This window comes from Dipodomys merriami, unplaced genomic scaffold (assembly GCF_024711535.1).
Source record: "Dipodomys merriami isolate MVZ:Mamm:240054 unplaced genomic scaffold, mDipMer1.0.p SCAF_2, whole genome shotgun sequence".
Lineage (NCBI taxonomy): Eukaryota > Metazoa > Chordata > Mammalia > Rodentia > Heteromyidae > Dipodomys > Dipodomys merriami.
The window spans coordinates 69,553,772-69,571,279 of NW_027203381.1; the positions used below are offsets into that span (position 1 = coordinate 69,553,772).

The 17,508-nt window shown below is 48.1% G+C and overlaps 1 protein-coding gene across 1 annotated transcript in view; it reads left to right on the plus strand.

Annotated features, from left to right (window-relative positions):
• Nucleotides 1-17,508, plus strand: part of Muc4 (mucin 4, cell surface associated) — a 30,223-nt gene that overhangs the window by 5,783 nt on the left and 6,932 nt on the right. Inside the window, exons 3-17 of the mRNA XM_070028862.1 lie at nt 1,689-1,822; nt 3,135-3,299; nt 3,993-4,148; nt 5,489-5,619; nt 7,815-7,903; nt 10,188-10,367; nt 10,521-10,646; nt 11,384-11,503; nt 11,821-12,029; nt 12,530-12,620; nt 13,059-13,226; nt 13,634-13,735; nt 14,096-14,323; nt 15,240-15,377; nt 16,683-16,864. Coding sequence (XP_069884963.1) covers nt 1,689-1,822; nt 3,135-3,299; nt 3,993-4,148; nt 5,489-5,619; nt 7,815-7,903; nt 10,188-10,367; nt 10,521-10,646; nt 11,384-11,503; nt 11,821-12,029; nt 12,530-12,620; nt 13,059-13,226; nt 13,634-13,735; nt 14,096-14,323; nt 15,240-15,377; nt 16,683-16,864 — 2,219 coding nt within the window. The remainder of the gene's footprint in view (nt 1-1,688; nt 1,823-3,134; nt 3,300-3,992; nt 4,149-5,488; nt 5,620-7,814; nt 7,904-10,187; nt 10,368-10,520; nt 10,647-11,383; nt 11,504-11,820; nt 12,030-12,529; nt 12,621-13,058; nt 13,227-13,633; nt 13,736-14,095; nt 14,324-15,239; nt 15,378-16,682; nt 16,865-17,508) is intronic.

The window sequence follows — 17,508 nt, forward strand, 5'->3', positions numbered from 1 at the left end:
GTATTAGATTTTCTAGGAAGGTCCTGTGTACAATTAAGGGAAATGGTTCTCTGGGTACCTCTACTGCCCTCATTTGGGCCAAGAGAAATTCAGTTGCCCCTGATATTTCTGTTTCCCCTCCCCCCCTTAGGTCATGAGGCTTGAACTCAGGGGCCTGGCTGCAGTCCCTGAGTTCTTTTGCTTCAGGATAGCGCTCTACCACTTTGAGCCACAGCACCATTTCTGGTTTCATGGTTGTTAAATAAGAGTCTCACAGACTTCCTGCCTGGGCTGGCTTTGAACCATGATCCTCAGATATCAGCCTCCTGAGTAGCTAGGATTACAGGCACAAGTCACCAGCACTTGGCTCTGATATTTCTTTGTGTGTGTGTGTGTGGGGGGAATATGTTGGTCTGGGAATGTGGCTTAGCATTCCTAGCATTCATGAAGCCCTAGGTTCCATTCCTCAGTACCATATAAACAGAAAAAGCCAGAAGTAGTGCTGTGGCTCAAGTGGTAGAGTGCTAACCTTGAGCAAAAGAAGCTCAGGGATAGTGTTTAAACCCTGAGTTCAACAACGGGGGACTGGCAAAAAAAAAAAAGGTGTGTGTGTAATATAACAGAATGTTCAATATCAGTCTGCTCATTCAAGGTCTGTGCTCTCTGGAATCAGAAGGGCTTTACAGAAGCAGCGAGATAGCATCGGAGTTGGGTGCTTAGGAAAGCTCTGTGCATAGCACCAGACTAAGATCTGAAATTGGGAAATGGTCATGATGCCATTTCTCAAGGGGAAGACCAATTGTCCTTTGGGTGCAAGCCCACACACTAGTTACAATGGAAAGCCTCTAAAGTATAGGAACGGGTTTATGGTGAACAGGAAGCTTTCTGGCAAGAGCAGAGAGGATCTGGGGCCAGGGTAGCACCTCAAGTATAGGGAGGAGAGTCTAAGCAATTGGATGAAAGGCATGAAGGTACAAAGCAGTCCCTGTGTTGCATGGGAAAGAAATTCTCAAAACATTTGGGGTTGCTGGGCAAGGTAAGAGTTGTGGGATGGAGGCTGGTGTGTGGGAGGATGCTATAGTAAGGAGAGCCAAGGAGGACACAGTAGATTTACATTTTGTGATGGGCACTGTGCTGGCTGTGGAGATTAGAGAACAGCAGTGGAAAGGCTCCATGCTTGCTTGGAATTTTCTCCAACGGGGACCAGGCCAGCGCTCCAATGAGTCAGGAGCTGCCGGTATGGAGTGAGACCCATTTGAGGAATATTCAAAGGACAAGCTTTCTTCAACTGGAGCCCGACAACCTCAAGGGGCTCATAGGACAAATTCTAAGGATTCTTCAAATTTATGTGGAGACATACTATCTTAGAGAAGTCCCCGTCTATGAAAAAGTCTTTTGACTACTAATCTTCACTATTTCCACATTTTGTTTTTAATTCTTAAAAAGATTCTGCCATCAAAACTGATGCAGAATAGTTTTGATCCAAACTAGGCAATAAGAAGACCAGTTGATGGAATAAAAGATGTGTTCCATGCAAATTCAGAGGCAGAGAGAAGAGTCTTGATGGCTCCCAGCCAAGGCCTACTGGTTAGCTTGAGGAACAGAGGAACAGGATGAGGGGCAGCTTGGGAAGCTCTCTGGAGGACTTCTGAGCCTGAAAGAAGGTCAAGGCACACAGAGACTTGATACTGTTCTTTGCACTGGCCCAGGAATTTCTCTCTTCCCCTATGGATCAAGCGCTGGAGACATGCCATTGTTTGTCAGAGATGTGGACATTACCTCCAGGCTCTTCAAGCTCCAGATTGGCTTCCCATTTGGTTCCTCCCTGCGGGATTCCTTCTATGTGAGTCTTAAACTGTCCCCAAGTGGCAGGGCCTGGGTTCTTTGGCCCTGCTTTCCTGTCCAGCTTTGAGACAGCCCTCTAACAAAGATGGAAGCAATTTTCATTAACCATCACCTTTACCTTTGCAGACATTTAAAAAAATTAAACTTAGGACCTTGTATGCTAGGCAGGTGTTCTACTACTTGAACCACACCTCCAGTCCCTTCTTACATTGGTTATTTTTCAGGCAGAGCCTCCTTTTATACTGGTGCTATCCTGGGCCCACTTGTGCTTCTCCTCAGCCATTGTGCTTTCTGGTAGCCAGAAATAACAGGCACACAACACAGCACCAAGATATTTGCTAAGATGGAGTCTCTTGGACTTTTATGGCCAGGCTAATCTGTGATTCCTCCAATCTCAGCCTCCCAAGTAGCTAGGAGTAGACTTGTGCCACTGTGCCTGGCTACAGCCTTCTTTAATGTTAGGGCTCGAAGAAAAAGAGAGGGCTGGGAAGGTGGCTCAGTGGTAGAGCGCTTGCTTTGCATGCCTGAGGCCCTGGGTTCGATTCCTCAGCACCACATAAGCAAAAAGAAAAAAGCCAGAAGTGGCGCTGTAGCTCAAGTGGTAGAGCGCTAGCCTTGAGCTGAAGAGCTGAGGGGCAGCAGCACCCAGGCCCAGAGTTCAGGCCCCACGACCGAACCCCTCCCAAAAAAAACAAGATTAAACTTCCTACTCTGTGTGGACAAAAATGTCCTCACCCCAGTGAAAAGAAATCAGCGCTCAGTATCGCACCTGCTTTCATGGAGCTTTGTTCTGGCTAAGAAGATGACTTGGGAAATCTGACTGGTTTGTGCTCTTCCAATTTTTCTGTGGTTACTTTCTGATTCTCTGGTCCATATGTCCAAGAGTGGACTTGGAATGGGAAACCAGTCTTTGTTGTGCTCAGGGAAGGGACTCAGGACACACGAGAGGACAACACAGTGAAGACATGAGACTATAAATTCCTTTAGCTCCCTTCCTCCCTCCCCTTCCCCCACCCCCACAGGTTCCAAGCTTTAGAATGGGGAAGGGCAAGGTTATAACCAGAGTTTTGCCACTAAGGCAGGATACCATTATCACCTGTGGACAGGTGTGAGGAATGCTGAGGGGGGAAGAAAGCGGGGTTGCTAGGTAAAGCACTTTCCCTTAGGGAGGGCAGAAAAGCAGATGAGGCATTTCTAAGCTTCCTCTCAGAGGAGCCCACAGGGGGAGCACTTTTGAAGAATAGGCTCTATGCAAGAACTTTTAATCGCCTTCTCCCTCCTTGAATGCTAAACCAGAACCTTACACTCAGTTCACAGATAATGGCCAGATCATTTTCCCAGAGTCAGACTACCATATCTTCTCCTACCCCAATCCACCACCACAAGGCTTCACAGGCTGGGACACTGTAGCCATGGTAGCTCCATTCTGGGATGACGCTGATTTTTCCAGCCACAGAGGGGCCATGTTTTACCAGGTGGGTGTTTACATTGGAAATGTTATCATTACAGCATAGACTCATGTGAGCAGGGACTGAGGCTTAAATATGGGGAAGGGAGAAAATCAAAGAGACTCAAAAATACCTCAACCCAACTGTATGAAGACCTGCAGGTGAAAAAGATGGGTGTGGTAATTCAGTGTTTGATTTAAAAATGAGGTTACACAGGATCTATCCTAATTCAGACTTCTGAATTAGGTAGATTTAGAACACTTTGGTGCTCCTGGATTGAATGGGATGATTTCAGCCAATGCAGCAAATGTGGTTTGAGTCCTTACCATGGACAAGGCACTATAGAGTCTCCAACAATGGAGAACCAGCTGCCAGTCCCCAACTGTGCTGCAAGTCAGACACGGGAAGGTAAATAGATACATGTGGTCACACTATCTTTAGTCAGTTTGAGCTAAGAGATGCAACAGTTAAGTCCAGAGAACTGGGAATTCTGGGCTGGGACCCTCTAGTCCACAGAGCGTAGGCTTCCTTGTAGCTCAAATTTTAACTGATCTTAAATGAGAAGAGCTCATTGGAAAGGCTCAGGCCTGAGACAGGGAGGGACAGGTGGCATGATACACTAATATGAACAGGATTCTTAAGCAGAAAGTGGGAGGGGGCGGGGCTCCCAGGGGTATTGAATGGGTCCTACCTTGCTTTTATCTGTCTTCTGTTTCCTAGGAATATGAGACTCTCTATGGTGAACATAACTCACTCGTTAGGCAGGTGGATACTTGGATTAAACAGTTCACAGATTCCTGGGACTACAATGCCAAGTGGACCCTAAAGATTACATGGGTCAAAGTACCTGCCTATCCTGCCCAGTGGACCATTGGGGTGAGTGGACCATGGATAGAGCCCAGTGAGTTATCTAGGGGTTAGACATCCTAGAATTCTAGATAAGAGCTTGTCTCATGAATCCCTTCTGTCTTGAGGAAAGATTGCTAATCAGAGCAACACCATCCTACCCTTACCTCCCCCCCCACATTACCATTCGAACATGGTGCCAGGCCTGCCTCACAAACATAAACTCACAGCAGCTCAGACACATAGGAAATGGCTTTCCCCCACCAAAAAAAAAGTCTGGATATTGGTAATTTCATATGAGTTATATTAGTCAGATTTTATTGCTGTAACAAAATACCAGACACAGGCCACTTACGAGTTTTATTTAGTTCACAGTTCTGTAGGCCAAAAGTCCAAACAGCATTGTGCGGACTCTCAGTCTGCATTGCCCCATCGGAGTGTGTGCAGTAATTACATATTGAACCAGGAACAGGGAGGCTGTCTGGGGCCAGGCTTGCTTCTTCTATAATAATTGTACTGGGAGAACACAAAGAGTTACTCAATTGTCTGCCGGCTCCAATGACCTAAAGACATCTCACTAGGCTCCATCTCTTAAAGGCTCCATCACTTCTTAATACCATCATGCGGAAAATCAAGCCTCCAAACAAATAAACCTCCAAACAAGGAAGAGTGACACAATGAAATTATAGCTGAGCTATAGCATGGCTCATCCTCCTACTTTTATGCACATTTTAGAGGTGAGGAAAGCAGTGGTAAGCAAAGATTACAATTTTCTCAAAGTTACTCAGCTAGCAAATGACAAAGCGAGCCCCAACTCTACCCTTAAACACAGTATCGCCTGAGGGGAATGGGGTGCCACACAATCTCCATAATTCCTTCTAAGCACTTCCAGCCCTTAAAGCACCAAATTCTTATGTAAAGTCACTTGTTCAATCTCTCAGCAAATAAATAACTTACTTTGGACAAGGCCTGTGCCTCCAAAGGGCCCCAGTCTCACCTCCAGTGGGTCTTCCAGGGGACATTTGGATAATGTCTTTGAATCTCCAAGATAGCCCAGGAAGCAACCGGCTCTGGTGTCTTGCCTACTCGCTCAGGCTCCTGTAGCTTTCTCTTATAAACTCTCCTAACTGGGATGTAGCCCAGAGCCTTTCATCTCCTCTCTGTGGAACCAGAGTCACAAAGAAGGCAAATACACCATGGTGAATGCTTTCACACCACACAGATGCTCAAACCAGCTGAACACTTACCTGCATTTTTAATCCACGTGATGTGTGTGTCAGGCCAGGGGTGTGGGCTAGGTATGGGACACCAGGGAGGAGAACCCAGGCTTCTCATAGGCATCATTATCTTTGTCTCCCATCAATCCCCAGACCAACACCTACCAGGCCATCCTCACCACAGATGGCAGCAGGTCCTATGCCCTGTTTCTCTACCAGAGAGGTGGGATGCAATGGCACGTGACCCAGCGCCTGCACAGATCGGTTGTCATGGGGTTTTCCAGGTAGGACAGGGGCGCCAGAAAACTGGGAGGGAGGTCATAGAATGCAGGTGGCTACACTTACTCCCATCCTGGGACCAAGGCATACATGCCTTGTGATGAGATGACTCACACTGACCCCAGTTCCCACAGAGCCTCTCGCCTTGCCGTTTCCAATGGAAAGATCCCATCTATCCTGCCATCTTTCCTGTCCCAATCCCTAGGCACTGTGGTAATTCAACTTCAACTTCCCTTATTTCCATTGACATTAGTTGACTCCTTTGGTATCTCAAACACCGGAATAATAACGGCCAACTTTATTATGCTAAATACTTTATCTACATCATCTCATTGCTTATCATAAATACCCGAGAGGTAGATATTATTTTTATGAGCCTCATTCTGCAGATAAGAAACTCTAGGGAGGCTGGGAAGGGATGGGAAGGGGAAACAAAGGAGGAGGCTACAATGCTTGATAAGAAATGTACTCATTATCTTACCCACGTAATTGTAACCCCTCTGTACAGTATTTTCACAATAAAAAATAATTAAATAAATTTAAAAAAAGAAACTCTAGTGGTAAATACATAATTTGTTCCAACTCAGTTAGGAAGTGATGAAGAGGGCAAGGATTTGAACTCAGACATTTGAGGCTGAAATCTGCCTTCTTGATTCCTGAGAATTATCCATCTACCCAGGAACACCCTGTAGCATAGATATGGGAAGGCAGAAGGAAGGGGCTGCAGATGGTGTCTAGAAGTCCCATAGGCTTCAGTCTCTGAGACAACTGTTCCCAACCAAATGTGTCATGTATGGTAATCAGTGTATGAAGGTCATTTGTTACTGCTAATTGCTGCAAATGGTTTTCTCTCATGGTAGTATGTGTTCAGGTTGCCCTATAATTACATTACTTGCTTTTTGATGTGCTGTGGAATTGCCTAGGTAGCTAGAAATTTCACATCAGCAGGTAGCTGGTAGCTCACACTGTAATCTAGCTACTCAGAAGGCTGAAATCTGAGGATCGCAGTTCTAAGTCAGCCCAAGCAGAAAAGTCCCCATAAGACTCATATCTCCAATTAACCACTCAAAAACTGGAAGTAGAGCTGTTACTCAAAGTGACAGAGCGCTAGCCATGAGTGAAAGAGCTCAGGAATAGTGCCTAGGGCCAGCATTCAAGTCCTACAACTGACCAAAAAAATTCACATCAACCTGAGAACACCTAACACAAGTGTCATTCATCTGTGTGTAAATAGCCTGTGTTACAAAGGAGCAAAACTCAGGAGGTGCTGTCCTGTGACACTCACTCACAGAGAGTCCAGTTGCACCCCCACACCCACCCCCACCCAGGGTTACTGCTGCAGGCTCTCTTCCATCCTGGACCCACAGTGAGGAAGGTATACGTGGTAGCTCCTTCATATAGGTCCCTGCTTGGTTCTGAGGGATTCACAGATGTTACTGCATTAAATCTTCACATCTCTCAGGTAGATGCTACTTTAATCTCTTTCAGATATGAGAAACAAGAATAAGGGAGGTAAAATAACTTGCCCCAGCTGGCCACCAAGTAAATGTTGCAATGTGTAGTTGAATCCAAGACTGCCTAATTCTATAAGAGCTATAGAATTCTATAGCTCAGAGTCATTGCAACATTCTGTCTTCTACAGTGTCCCTCTCCTTTCCTAGTTAAGAGAAACAGGAAGAAGGCCTGAACTCTGTTGTTTTATACATACTTATCCCATCAATGACCAAGGAGTCTGCCAGTTTCTTGCAATCATCAATAATAAAACAAGGCAGAGCCTTTTCTTTTTTGTCAGTTAGGGGGCTTGAACTCTGGGCCTGGGCACTGTCCCTCAGCTCTTTAGTCAAAGGCTAATGCTCTACCACTTGAGCCACAGTGCCACTTCTGCTTTTTTCTGTTTATGTGGTGCTGAGGAATCGAACCCAGGTCCTTATGCATAGGAGGCAAGCGCTCTACCACTGAGCCACCTTCCCAGCCCCAAGGCAGGGGGCTTTCTACCCTTGCCTCTTGTTCCCTCTCCTCTCATCCATAGTCCTGGGACTCAGGCTGGATGCCCAACTGACCCACTGAGTAGCAGGCTGCCCCTACTGACTGCAGACTAGCTGGGCTGAGTGCTGGCTGCCTGACAAGCTGAATGAGTTACTTCCAGCTAAGAGCCTGTGTGTGACACAGAGAAGTCTAAATGTCTTCCCTTTGCCTGCAGTGGAGATGGGTATTTTGAAAACAGCCCATTGATGTCCCAGCCCGTGTGGAAGAAGTACCGTCCAGACCAATTCCTGGATCCCAAATTAGGTAAAAAAATGAATGTCATCTGTCACACGTGCACTGCCTCTACTCCGTATGTCACGGCAGTCCTCACAGACAGCCCCCTAGCCTCTCCACCACCCTGAAGGGCATCCCGCATGGGCTGACCACCTACAGGTACTCTCCAGACCTAGACTGGCTTGGGGAGCAACTAGTACCTCTCATAGCCATAACCACAGCACAGCCTCCTCAATCACAGGAGCTGAACACAGGAGGTCTGTCGCTTGGGGCCTCTGGAATAATGGAGGCGGAGGTAGGATTGGGCAGTCAGGACAAGGGATGCGATTGTCCTGAAAGCTGGAATGAGAGCCCAGACGATTCTGTAGGGAAATGTACTGAAAAAGAGCTCCTGAAGTCCAACATTCATTCGGTCAAGGCTTATGGAACATCTACTCTAGATGTTCCACAAAAGCAAAGAAAAAGGAAAAAGACCAACTAAATTTTCTCTCACACAGCTTTCATTGTGGCAAAGCAAACAAGCACCTTTCCCACCCAGAGGCGATGTACAGTGCCTTTTCCACATCTCACTGCAATATTACAGACTCTAAAAGGAAAGAAATTAATTTCCAAAATATGATGGAGCAAAGAATGTGTTGGATTGTTATCTCCCATGTAAATCAGATTCTATTTGTTTGGGAATAGACTTTTAAAAATCAGAAACATAGGCTAAGATCAATTACAGCAGATGCTATCTTGGGCAGGGAGTTTGTAAAGCCGAATTCAGAAATCCTTACCCAAAAGACCACCAGAGACCATCACCAATGTAAAAGCAAAGGCGTCTTAATTGCAAGCTCGAGCTTGGTTCCCCCCCACCCCATGTACATGGCAGCAGCCCATGACGCTGAGAGGCCCCAAGCCTAGGGTTACAGCACTTTTTATACATTTTTTAGGGAAGGCAGGGGCTTTGCACACATCATAACTTCTTGTAACAAATGACTACAAACCATGGGAAAATCATAAAACAACTCTATAGTATGATTGGCACACTACAAAGCGGGAAAGGACCAGAAACGAGTTGTTGGTTAGATCAAGGGGGCTGATGTACTTTAAACTGGTTGGTTTGCACCCCAGGGGAGTCTCAAGAGGATAGGTGCTAAACTGCAGGGTGTCTGCTTTAGATCATGGTCACCAGACCCCAAGAGGGGCAGTTCTGGAATTTCAGATACCTTGACATACTGTCTTGAGAAAACACCATCTGTGGTTCCGAGAATTGTTTGTGCAAGGCTTGCTGTCCTAAATCCTAGCATTGGGGCTGAAGTGGGTCAAGGGTTAAGTTGCAGAACTGAGATGGGGGAGGGGTCTTAAGTGAAATGGAGTTGCTTAGGTTCCTCAAGTTGACCTGTTACTACCGGGCCTTGCTATCAAAATGCATCTGCTTGTAACCTAGATGCGCTGTATGATTTTGTGTGTGTGTGTGTGTGTGTGTGTGTGTGTGTGTGTGTGTGTGTGTGTGTGTGTGTGTATGCACACATGCACGTGCATTAGGGAAGAATATTTGACTCTGCTTCTCCTTATTGTCTGCAGTCATGGAGGAGGTATCTAGACAGATCAATGCAAATAATTGTTCGTCTCAAAAACTGAACAAATTTTGGTCATAATGATTGTTTCTTTGAAAAAAAGGTGTTTTTTAAAAAAATATTCTACCATACCATGTCCCTCTGGACACTCTTTTCATCCTGCTCCTAGGTAGTAACTTCCAATAAATTAAAGGTCTAAAATGTATACCTCCTTCAAGGTTTCTTCCAGTAACTTCTCCCTTGCAAAGATGGCATCTAGGCCCAGAGGAGGCTCCCTCACCCTCTTGGGGTTGGAGCAAGCCCCCCTACCTTCACATGCCAACTCCTCTGTGGCCCCCAGCTGGCCCCTGGACTGGGTCAGAGTTGGTTTGGCCACTGAAGCATCTGTGCTGAGGGAGAGAGAAGGTGAAGCATGCAGGTTGTGTACCTGAGTGCGTGACTTGATACTTGGTATGTCCCTAAGATTTAGGGTGCATGAGAAGGAATGATTTAGGGGGATTTGAAGTTACTGAAGCTTCGAGGGAGAACACAGGAGGGGAAGCCAGAGTTTAGCCCTGAGGTGGATTGAGGAGAGCTCTCCCTATGCCACAGCTGTCCCAGAGCATGGTCCAAGATTTGAAGATTCACCGGGCCCCCTCCTCGGAAAAGCTACTCAGAGGCAGGGAGTGGCCTAGGGGGTGTAGCCTTAAGACTAAAGCTGAGGCAGAATGTGTGTCCCCAACCCTGGAGTAACTCTGCTTCTCTTGCTTCTCCAGGTCTCCAGGGGCTGCAGGTTTACAGGCTCCACAGGGAAGAAAGGCCCAACTTCCGGCTCATGTGCCTGAGGTGGTTAAATACCCAGCCTCAGAAGCCCAGCTGGGACTTGAGCCGCATCTCCTGCCCTTGCTCCTGGCAGCAGGGACAGTGGGACTTACGATTCCAGCCCATCCGCACAGGTGACATCTCCTTCTGATTCCTCCCAAGTCTACCCGCCATCCCTTTGGCTCATACATGTTCTGTCTTGGCTTTTCCCAGAAACACTCCCATGCCCCTTCCTCACGCTACCACAGGCTCTGCAGCCTGGGCCTGAGGACATTTTTCCTTTGCAGGTTGGTGGGACTCCAACAGCAGGAAGCTGTGTAGTTTCTCCTCTTGGCGAGGGGGTGTGTGCTGCAGCTATGGGCCCTGGGGAGAGTTCCGAGAAGGCTGGAGCGTGCAGAGTCATTGGCACTTTGGTAGGTGTGCACAAGGACTTTCCCCTACCTGCCCTTGAGCCCACTGCTCTTCCAAGCCAAGCCTGGGATTCTCTGCTTCCCATCCCCATTCCTTCCCAACTCCATCCCTCTTGCCCTAATTCCATGATTCTGGGAAAACAGGAAGCTTCCATCAGCGGCCAGCTGATGTTTCTTTTCAGGCAAGGGGAGAGCATCTAATCTGACCACGCCTCTCAGGGCCTACACCTGCAGGCTACCTGGGGAGAAGAGTTAGAGCCAGCTCCACACAGAGCTTCACAGGGGTGTATGAAGCAGCTTGCATTGAACTATCCACCACCTGCTCCAGATGTGACCTGTACTGTGGCTGATTCCAAAGTCATACTTTTAGCTTGGTACCAGTGGTTCACACCTATAATTCTAGATACTCAGGAAGCTGAGATCTGAGGTTCATAGTTCAAATCTAGCCTAGGCCTGAAAGTTAGAAGTGGAGGTGTGGCTCAACTGGTTGAGCTTCAGCCTTGAGTCAAAAAGCTGAGGGACAGCCCCCAGACCCCAGGTTCTAAGCCTGCGTACCAGCATTTGTGAATGCACACACACACACACACACACACACACACACACACACACACACACACACACACACACACACAGAGTCATGCCTTTGCCTAGCAATGCCATCTTGCCCTACCAAACCTAAACCTTCCTGCTAGTTTTCCAGAACTTCTGCCCCTTGCCTCAACTCCTGCTTCTCTCCATAGACCAGGAGCTGGAGCCACAGAACTGGTGCTGCCGCTGGAATGACAAACCTTCCCTCTGTGACCTGTACTGGCAAAGGCGACCCCGCATCAGCTGTGCTGGATACAGACCTCCACGACCCGGTGAGTGCCGGGGCCAAGGCTAAGCATCAGGGGAAGGAGCCTCTTGACCTCTTGTGGGACATGGAATCTGCACTGGCAGAAGGCCAGCTTCCTGGGGCAGCACTGTGGCCACAGGGGAGTGGGGACAATTCTAGGGTGAGACTGATGGCACTGGAGAATAGATAAAAAGCGGAACCCAAGTATGAAAGGCTTTCTAGTAGGTTCTATACCCCATGAATATGTGCCCAGGCTTGGCCTGCTAGGGCAGGTGCCCTGCCTGGTGGGTAATATTGAGTCTCTGGCCCTGCTTTGCTAATGCATTACCTCCTTTTCTTCAGCCTGGACATTTGGGGATCCCCACATCGTCACCTTCGATGATGCCAGTTACACCTTCAATGGGCTGGGGGACTTCCTGCTGGCCCGGGCCTCAGATGGAAACTCCTCCTTCCTGCTGCAGGGCCGCACTGCCCAGACCCCTGCGGCCAATGCCACCAACTTCATTGCCTTTGCTGCTCAGTACAACTCCAGCGCTGTGGGCTCCATCACGGTGAGGATGGGGAGTGCTCAGGACACCCCTGTATCCCGCCCCGCTCAGCTCCTTGAGACCTTCAGCTGGACAGTGAGGCCCTGGAGGGGCAAGAGAACAAAGAAAGGGGGAAATGGGGCAGAAGGAGGGCACAAACCTATCAGAAGAGCCATCTGAGTGAACCCTGAAATCCTGGAACCAGAAATTAGGGTTCTAGCTCCACCTTTTTCAGCTGCTTGACTTGGAGGAAACTTCTGCCTTTTAGTAAAGTGAAGATAATATCTCTGCCCCACAGGGCTGTAGTAAGATTTAAATGAGATGATCTGAGTTATGCCTAGCACCGAGCCTGGCTCATACTGAGTGCTCCACAGATGTCACCGACAACCCCACTGCTACTCTCTCCATTACTTTCTTCTTCCTCCAACCCTGGGTTCCAGCTTAGATTTGTTCTCTGGAGCTTTACTTCTAGGCCTCTGCTCAACCTGCCAGTCAGGCTGAGTCCTCTGCCAATTCCCTTCCAGGTTCAATGGCTCCTTGAATTCAATAACACAATCCGTGTTCTACATAATCACCATGATGTGACATTTGACACCAACCACGTAGATGCAGAAGGTAGGCTGGAGGGAACTGTCAGCCGTTGCCCCCTGTGTCTCTAGCTTGGGATTTAATAGGGGATTTACTATCTGGAAGTAGGGCATAGTAGTGGTAGCATCAGGCAGAATAGATGGAACAGTCAGGACCCCTACTAGCCCTGCGAGGCTGTGGCTGAACAGATGCTGCACCCAGGCCCAGGGTACTGGACCTTCTGTCTTCCATTCTCTCCTTTCCTCCAGGCTGTCACCAACTCTCTGGTTAGCCCTTGTCTTCATTCTCCAGGACATAGGCCTTGAGGGTGGCCTAAGTGGTCTGGGGCCACTAAACAAAGCACCCTGGGACGTCCCAAAATAGCCCTCTGTCTCTTCTCTGTGTCACGGGCTTTTACCACTCTCTAAGTCATGGTTCCCAGCATGCCCGTGTTAGTGGGCTCTTGGCTTCCTCCTTGTCCTCTAGGCCTGCAGATATTCAACACCACTGGCCTCCTGTTGACCCGGAATGGCTCCCAGATTTCAGCCAGCTTTGATGGGACAGTGACCATCACAGTGATCGCTCTCTCCAACATCCTCCATGCCTCCTCCAACCTTCCAGAGGAGTACCAAAACCGCACAGAGGGTCTCCTGGGTAAGAAGGAGGTGCTGGCACCCCAGATAGGGGCAGCTGGCCTTCCTGTGAGCTATGGGCTCCCCTGCCCCATTCTGTTTCTCAGCCCTTCTAGGGCATATAGCTAGCCAGGGATGGGAAGGGGATACTACCATCATCCTGCAGCTCACTTCCTGTCCTTCTCAGGCTTTGGGAAGGAGAGGGCCACAGCCACTCTTCCCCTACCTCTATCCCCCACATCTGTGTTCTTTTCTCCTGGTCTTCCACCATCTCCCTCCAATCTCCTTCCATTTCCTCAATCATTACCTTTTCTCCTTTCTCTGAAGTACAGGGCCCCTTCTCCTGGGGGCCCAAACCTGACGGGTCAGATGTTCCCTAGGAAAGGGGAGAGCCACCTTCTGGGGTGGCTGACCTCCTTTGTCCCTCAGGGGTCTGGAACAACAATCCGGAAGATGACTTCAGGATGCCCAATGGCTCCACCATCCCTAGAAACAGCTCTGAGGAGATGCTTTATCATTATGGAATGACCTGTGAGTCCTGGGAACCCCTCAGCAGAGCTGATGATGGGGCAGGCCAGAATAAGGGGATCCTGTATGTGGTCTCCCCAGGCTTCTATCAAAATAAAGGTCTGAGGAGTTGGCCACCACCCCAGATTTGTGCCCCCCAGTGCCATCCCACTTGCTTGTCTCCATTGGGGAAGGGCTGGGCAGGTAGTACTCACTCACTGAAGCAGTAATTTCCTAACTCAGAAGCTGGAAGCCACGCTATTCCCATGTCCCCTCCCACAGTGTGCACGCAAGAGTGGACTCAGCCAAAATAAGTCTGGAATCCCAGCCCTGTTACCCCCCCCCCCCCCCACACACACACTAAGCCCGTATCCTATGTTATAGGGCAAATCAATGGAACAGGCCTCCTCGGGAACAGGACTGGTTCTCTGCCTTCCAATTTCACCCCTGTATTTTTGTCCCAACTAACAATGAGAAACAATAATTCTTTGGTCACTGAGTGTAATGAAGATGAACAATGCACCTATGACTTCCTGGCCACGGGAAACATAGACATCGGACGTCACACCAGGATGGCCTCTGAAAAATACCAGCGGATGAACACCAGCCTCAGTAAGTGCTGTGAGACCCAGGGAAAGGTTTGCCGAGCTGGGGAGCAGATGCAAGCCACCCTTCCATCATTTTATGCCTTCAGGGCATCATACAGCTCTGATCAAAATGCACCTAAGACTCCCTGTGGTGCCCGACACAGCCCTATTCAGTCTGTGTCCTTTGTCTCTCAGGACTCTTTCCCCAGAGCTCACCAACTCCTCTCCCTCTACTCCTACCCCACTGGGCTCTCTTATCTCTGGGTCTTAGCGCAGGCTTCTTCTACTTTGAAAGTCCTTTCCCTGGACAGCCACAGACTGTTCTTCACCTCTTTACCCATCTCCTTCTCGGTGATACCCCTCAGCTATGCTGTGTAAAATTCCATCTTCAGCCACGCCTCCCGCTTGCCTTTTCCTTATTATGGACAACTACTAAACATATTTTATAATTTTCATGTGTCATATTTTCTTCACATATCCACTGTTATATCCTAGAATGATGTCATCCAGCTATTAGGTGCTCAATAAAAACAGTTGTTAGCTGACTGGCTTAGTGGATGAATGAACAATGGGATAAAAATAGCAAGGCTCCAGGAAACAGACTGTTGAGAGATTTGCCCCCCTCTCTATTTGCAGACAAATGCAATGGCTGTCTAGCTATTCTCTTGTGGCTTGGGGCTCTTCTCTAAAAATAGAAAGACCTAATGATCTGAACAGCCCTGTTTTCTGGGTCACTTTGCCCCAGCTAGGAAAGAATGTGAAATGAGCCCTGTTTGGGGAAGAGAAAGAGAGACTAAAGGTTTGGGCAGATGGGCAGAGTAAGTCCAACCTGCTCTGAGAGGTGGGGCTCAGATGTGGAAAGGCCTCCCAAGACACTGGGGCAGGAGAGGAGGGAAAGACTAAGCCAGAGTGCCCTGCCTCAGCTCCAGTCTGTGTTGCAGATCAGAACCCACCCTCAATCAGCGGCCCCAGTGTGGTTGAAGCCTACGGGGGAAAACCCGTAAAGATTCAATTATCCAGTAACTTTGAGAACATCACATTCACCCTCAGAGACCACTGTAATGACTCTGAGCTCTTTGGTAAGACCCTTTGGCTGTGTGGGGAGTGGGGAAGTAGAGCATGAGGTCAAACTGCTATTCCTGTGTGTGTGTGTGTGTGTGTGTGTGTGTGTGTGTGTGTTTGTACACGTGCATGCCTATGCATGCCAATATTGAAAGCCTCTTGTTCAATTTTCTTGCTCATGGCTGGTGCTCTACCACTTGAATCACACCTACAATTCAGCATTTTGCTGGTTAACTGAAAATGGAATCTCATAGATGTTTCTGTCTGGGCTGGCTTTGAGCTGCAATCCTACAGGTTTCAACCTCCTAGCCCCTACCTCTATTTTGCATCTATTTGCCATGCAGTGAAGCTGAATTACTTTTCATTTAGTAGCCAGATCTATTTTATTTTCTCTTCTCCTCTCCTCTCTTTCTCTTTCTTTCTTTTTGATTGACTTATATTAGTTACACAGGAGGTGGATTTCATTGTTACATCTCCTATGTTTATGTTGTATTCTGATCAATTTTTACCCCCTCTATTGTACTCCTTGCTGGAGACTGTTTTTCACTAGGCCAAATTTCTCAGGGACCGTGTTCTGAATTGTAATCCCCTCACACCTTCATTGCCTTTCTCTGAGCATAAGGAAGGCCTGCTCTGCCTGCATCCCGTTTTGCTCCTCAAGGCACCTAGCCCAGTGCCCAGTGCATCCCACACTTCATTGACACTACTCCTGAAAAGCCATGCTCTGGAATTCATTCTTGTTTACTCACTCCTTCCAACCTGCTCTTTTGTGGAGTCTTTCTTATTTTGATTGGGGAAAAAGAGACAAATGTGATTAAATGACATTGAACAGTTTAGTCTGATAGCTGGATAAAGGTCAGGGGTAGCTGGGCAAAGGACATGAAAGGGGTGATGAAAAGTCAGGACAAGGTGTGTATATGGAAGGGGGGAGGAGTGTTCAGGGCTGAGGCCAGTTTAGCCTGTGGTTTCAGGAAGCACCCAGAGGATTCTGGTTCTCATCTTTCAACCCCAGAACACCCATCCTGGGTTCAGGATTCAGGCAGGGTTGTCTTTTGGGGGGAGGTCTTTCTAGGAGCAATAGTCTTTTGCTTTGTAAATTTCCCCGTACAGTCAGTAAATTAGGGTGATGTAACTTCCTCCAGTTTGAACATGGTCAAGATCACCCCAAGTTACAGCATAGTTCAGTCTGTTTATAGTTGAGGGGTATGTGTGAGAGGGATGGGAGGAAATGGCCTTAGCCATCAAGGTGTAAGATGCCAGCATACAGGGGACTACAGAGCAAAAGTCTCCCAGCCTTCAACAATCTCATCTTCCCTGGGCAGAGAATGGAACTTTTCTGTGGAAACCAACATCCCTGGGACCGTGCACGCTGGATATTCTAGCAAGAGACAGCAGGACTGGTTTGTCATCTGCATTCCAGCCCAAGCCTGTGGCCTGCTTCTGCCAGGCAAAGGGCCAGTGCTTGTTCAATCAGACCAAGCGGGTGGGCAATTCCTCTCTTGAGGTGAGTGTTGGGATGGCATAAGAAGGAGATTTCCGGACTGGGAAGGTGGCTCAGTGGTAGAGCGCTTGCCTTGCATGCATGAGGCCCTGGGTTCCATTCCTCAGCACCACATAAGCAAAAAGAAAAAAGCCGGAAGTGGCGCTGTGGCTCAAGTGGTAGAGCGCTAGCCTTGAGCTGAAGAGCTGAGGGACAGCGCCCAGGCCCAGAGTTCAGGCCTCACAACCGGACCCCCCCCCAAAAAAAAAGGAGATTTCCATAATGCAGGAAAGGAAGTACATATGGAAGGGAGGTTGCAACTCAGTCTCCCCTGGGTAAGAGGAGGTGGGTGGAGCCATGATGGATGAGTATAGCCAGTACCAATCTCAGGCAAGTTCATGTGTGAAGAGATAGGACTCTGTGACTTTCTTTCTTTCTTTCTTTCTTTCTTTCTTTCTTTCTTTCTTTCTTTCTTTCTTTCTTTCTTTTTCTTTTTCTTTCTTTTGCTTTTCTTTCTCTCTCTCTCTCTCTTTCTTTCTTTTTGTGCCAGTACTCAGGCTTGAATGCAGGGTCTGGATATTGTCTCTTAGGTTCTTTGCTTAAGAAGTTATAGCTACCACTGGAGCCACACCCCCACTTCTGGCTTTTTTGGCAGTTAATTGGAGCTA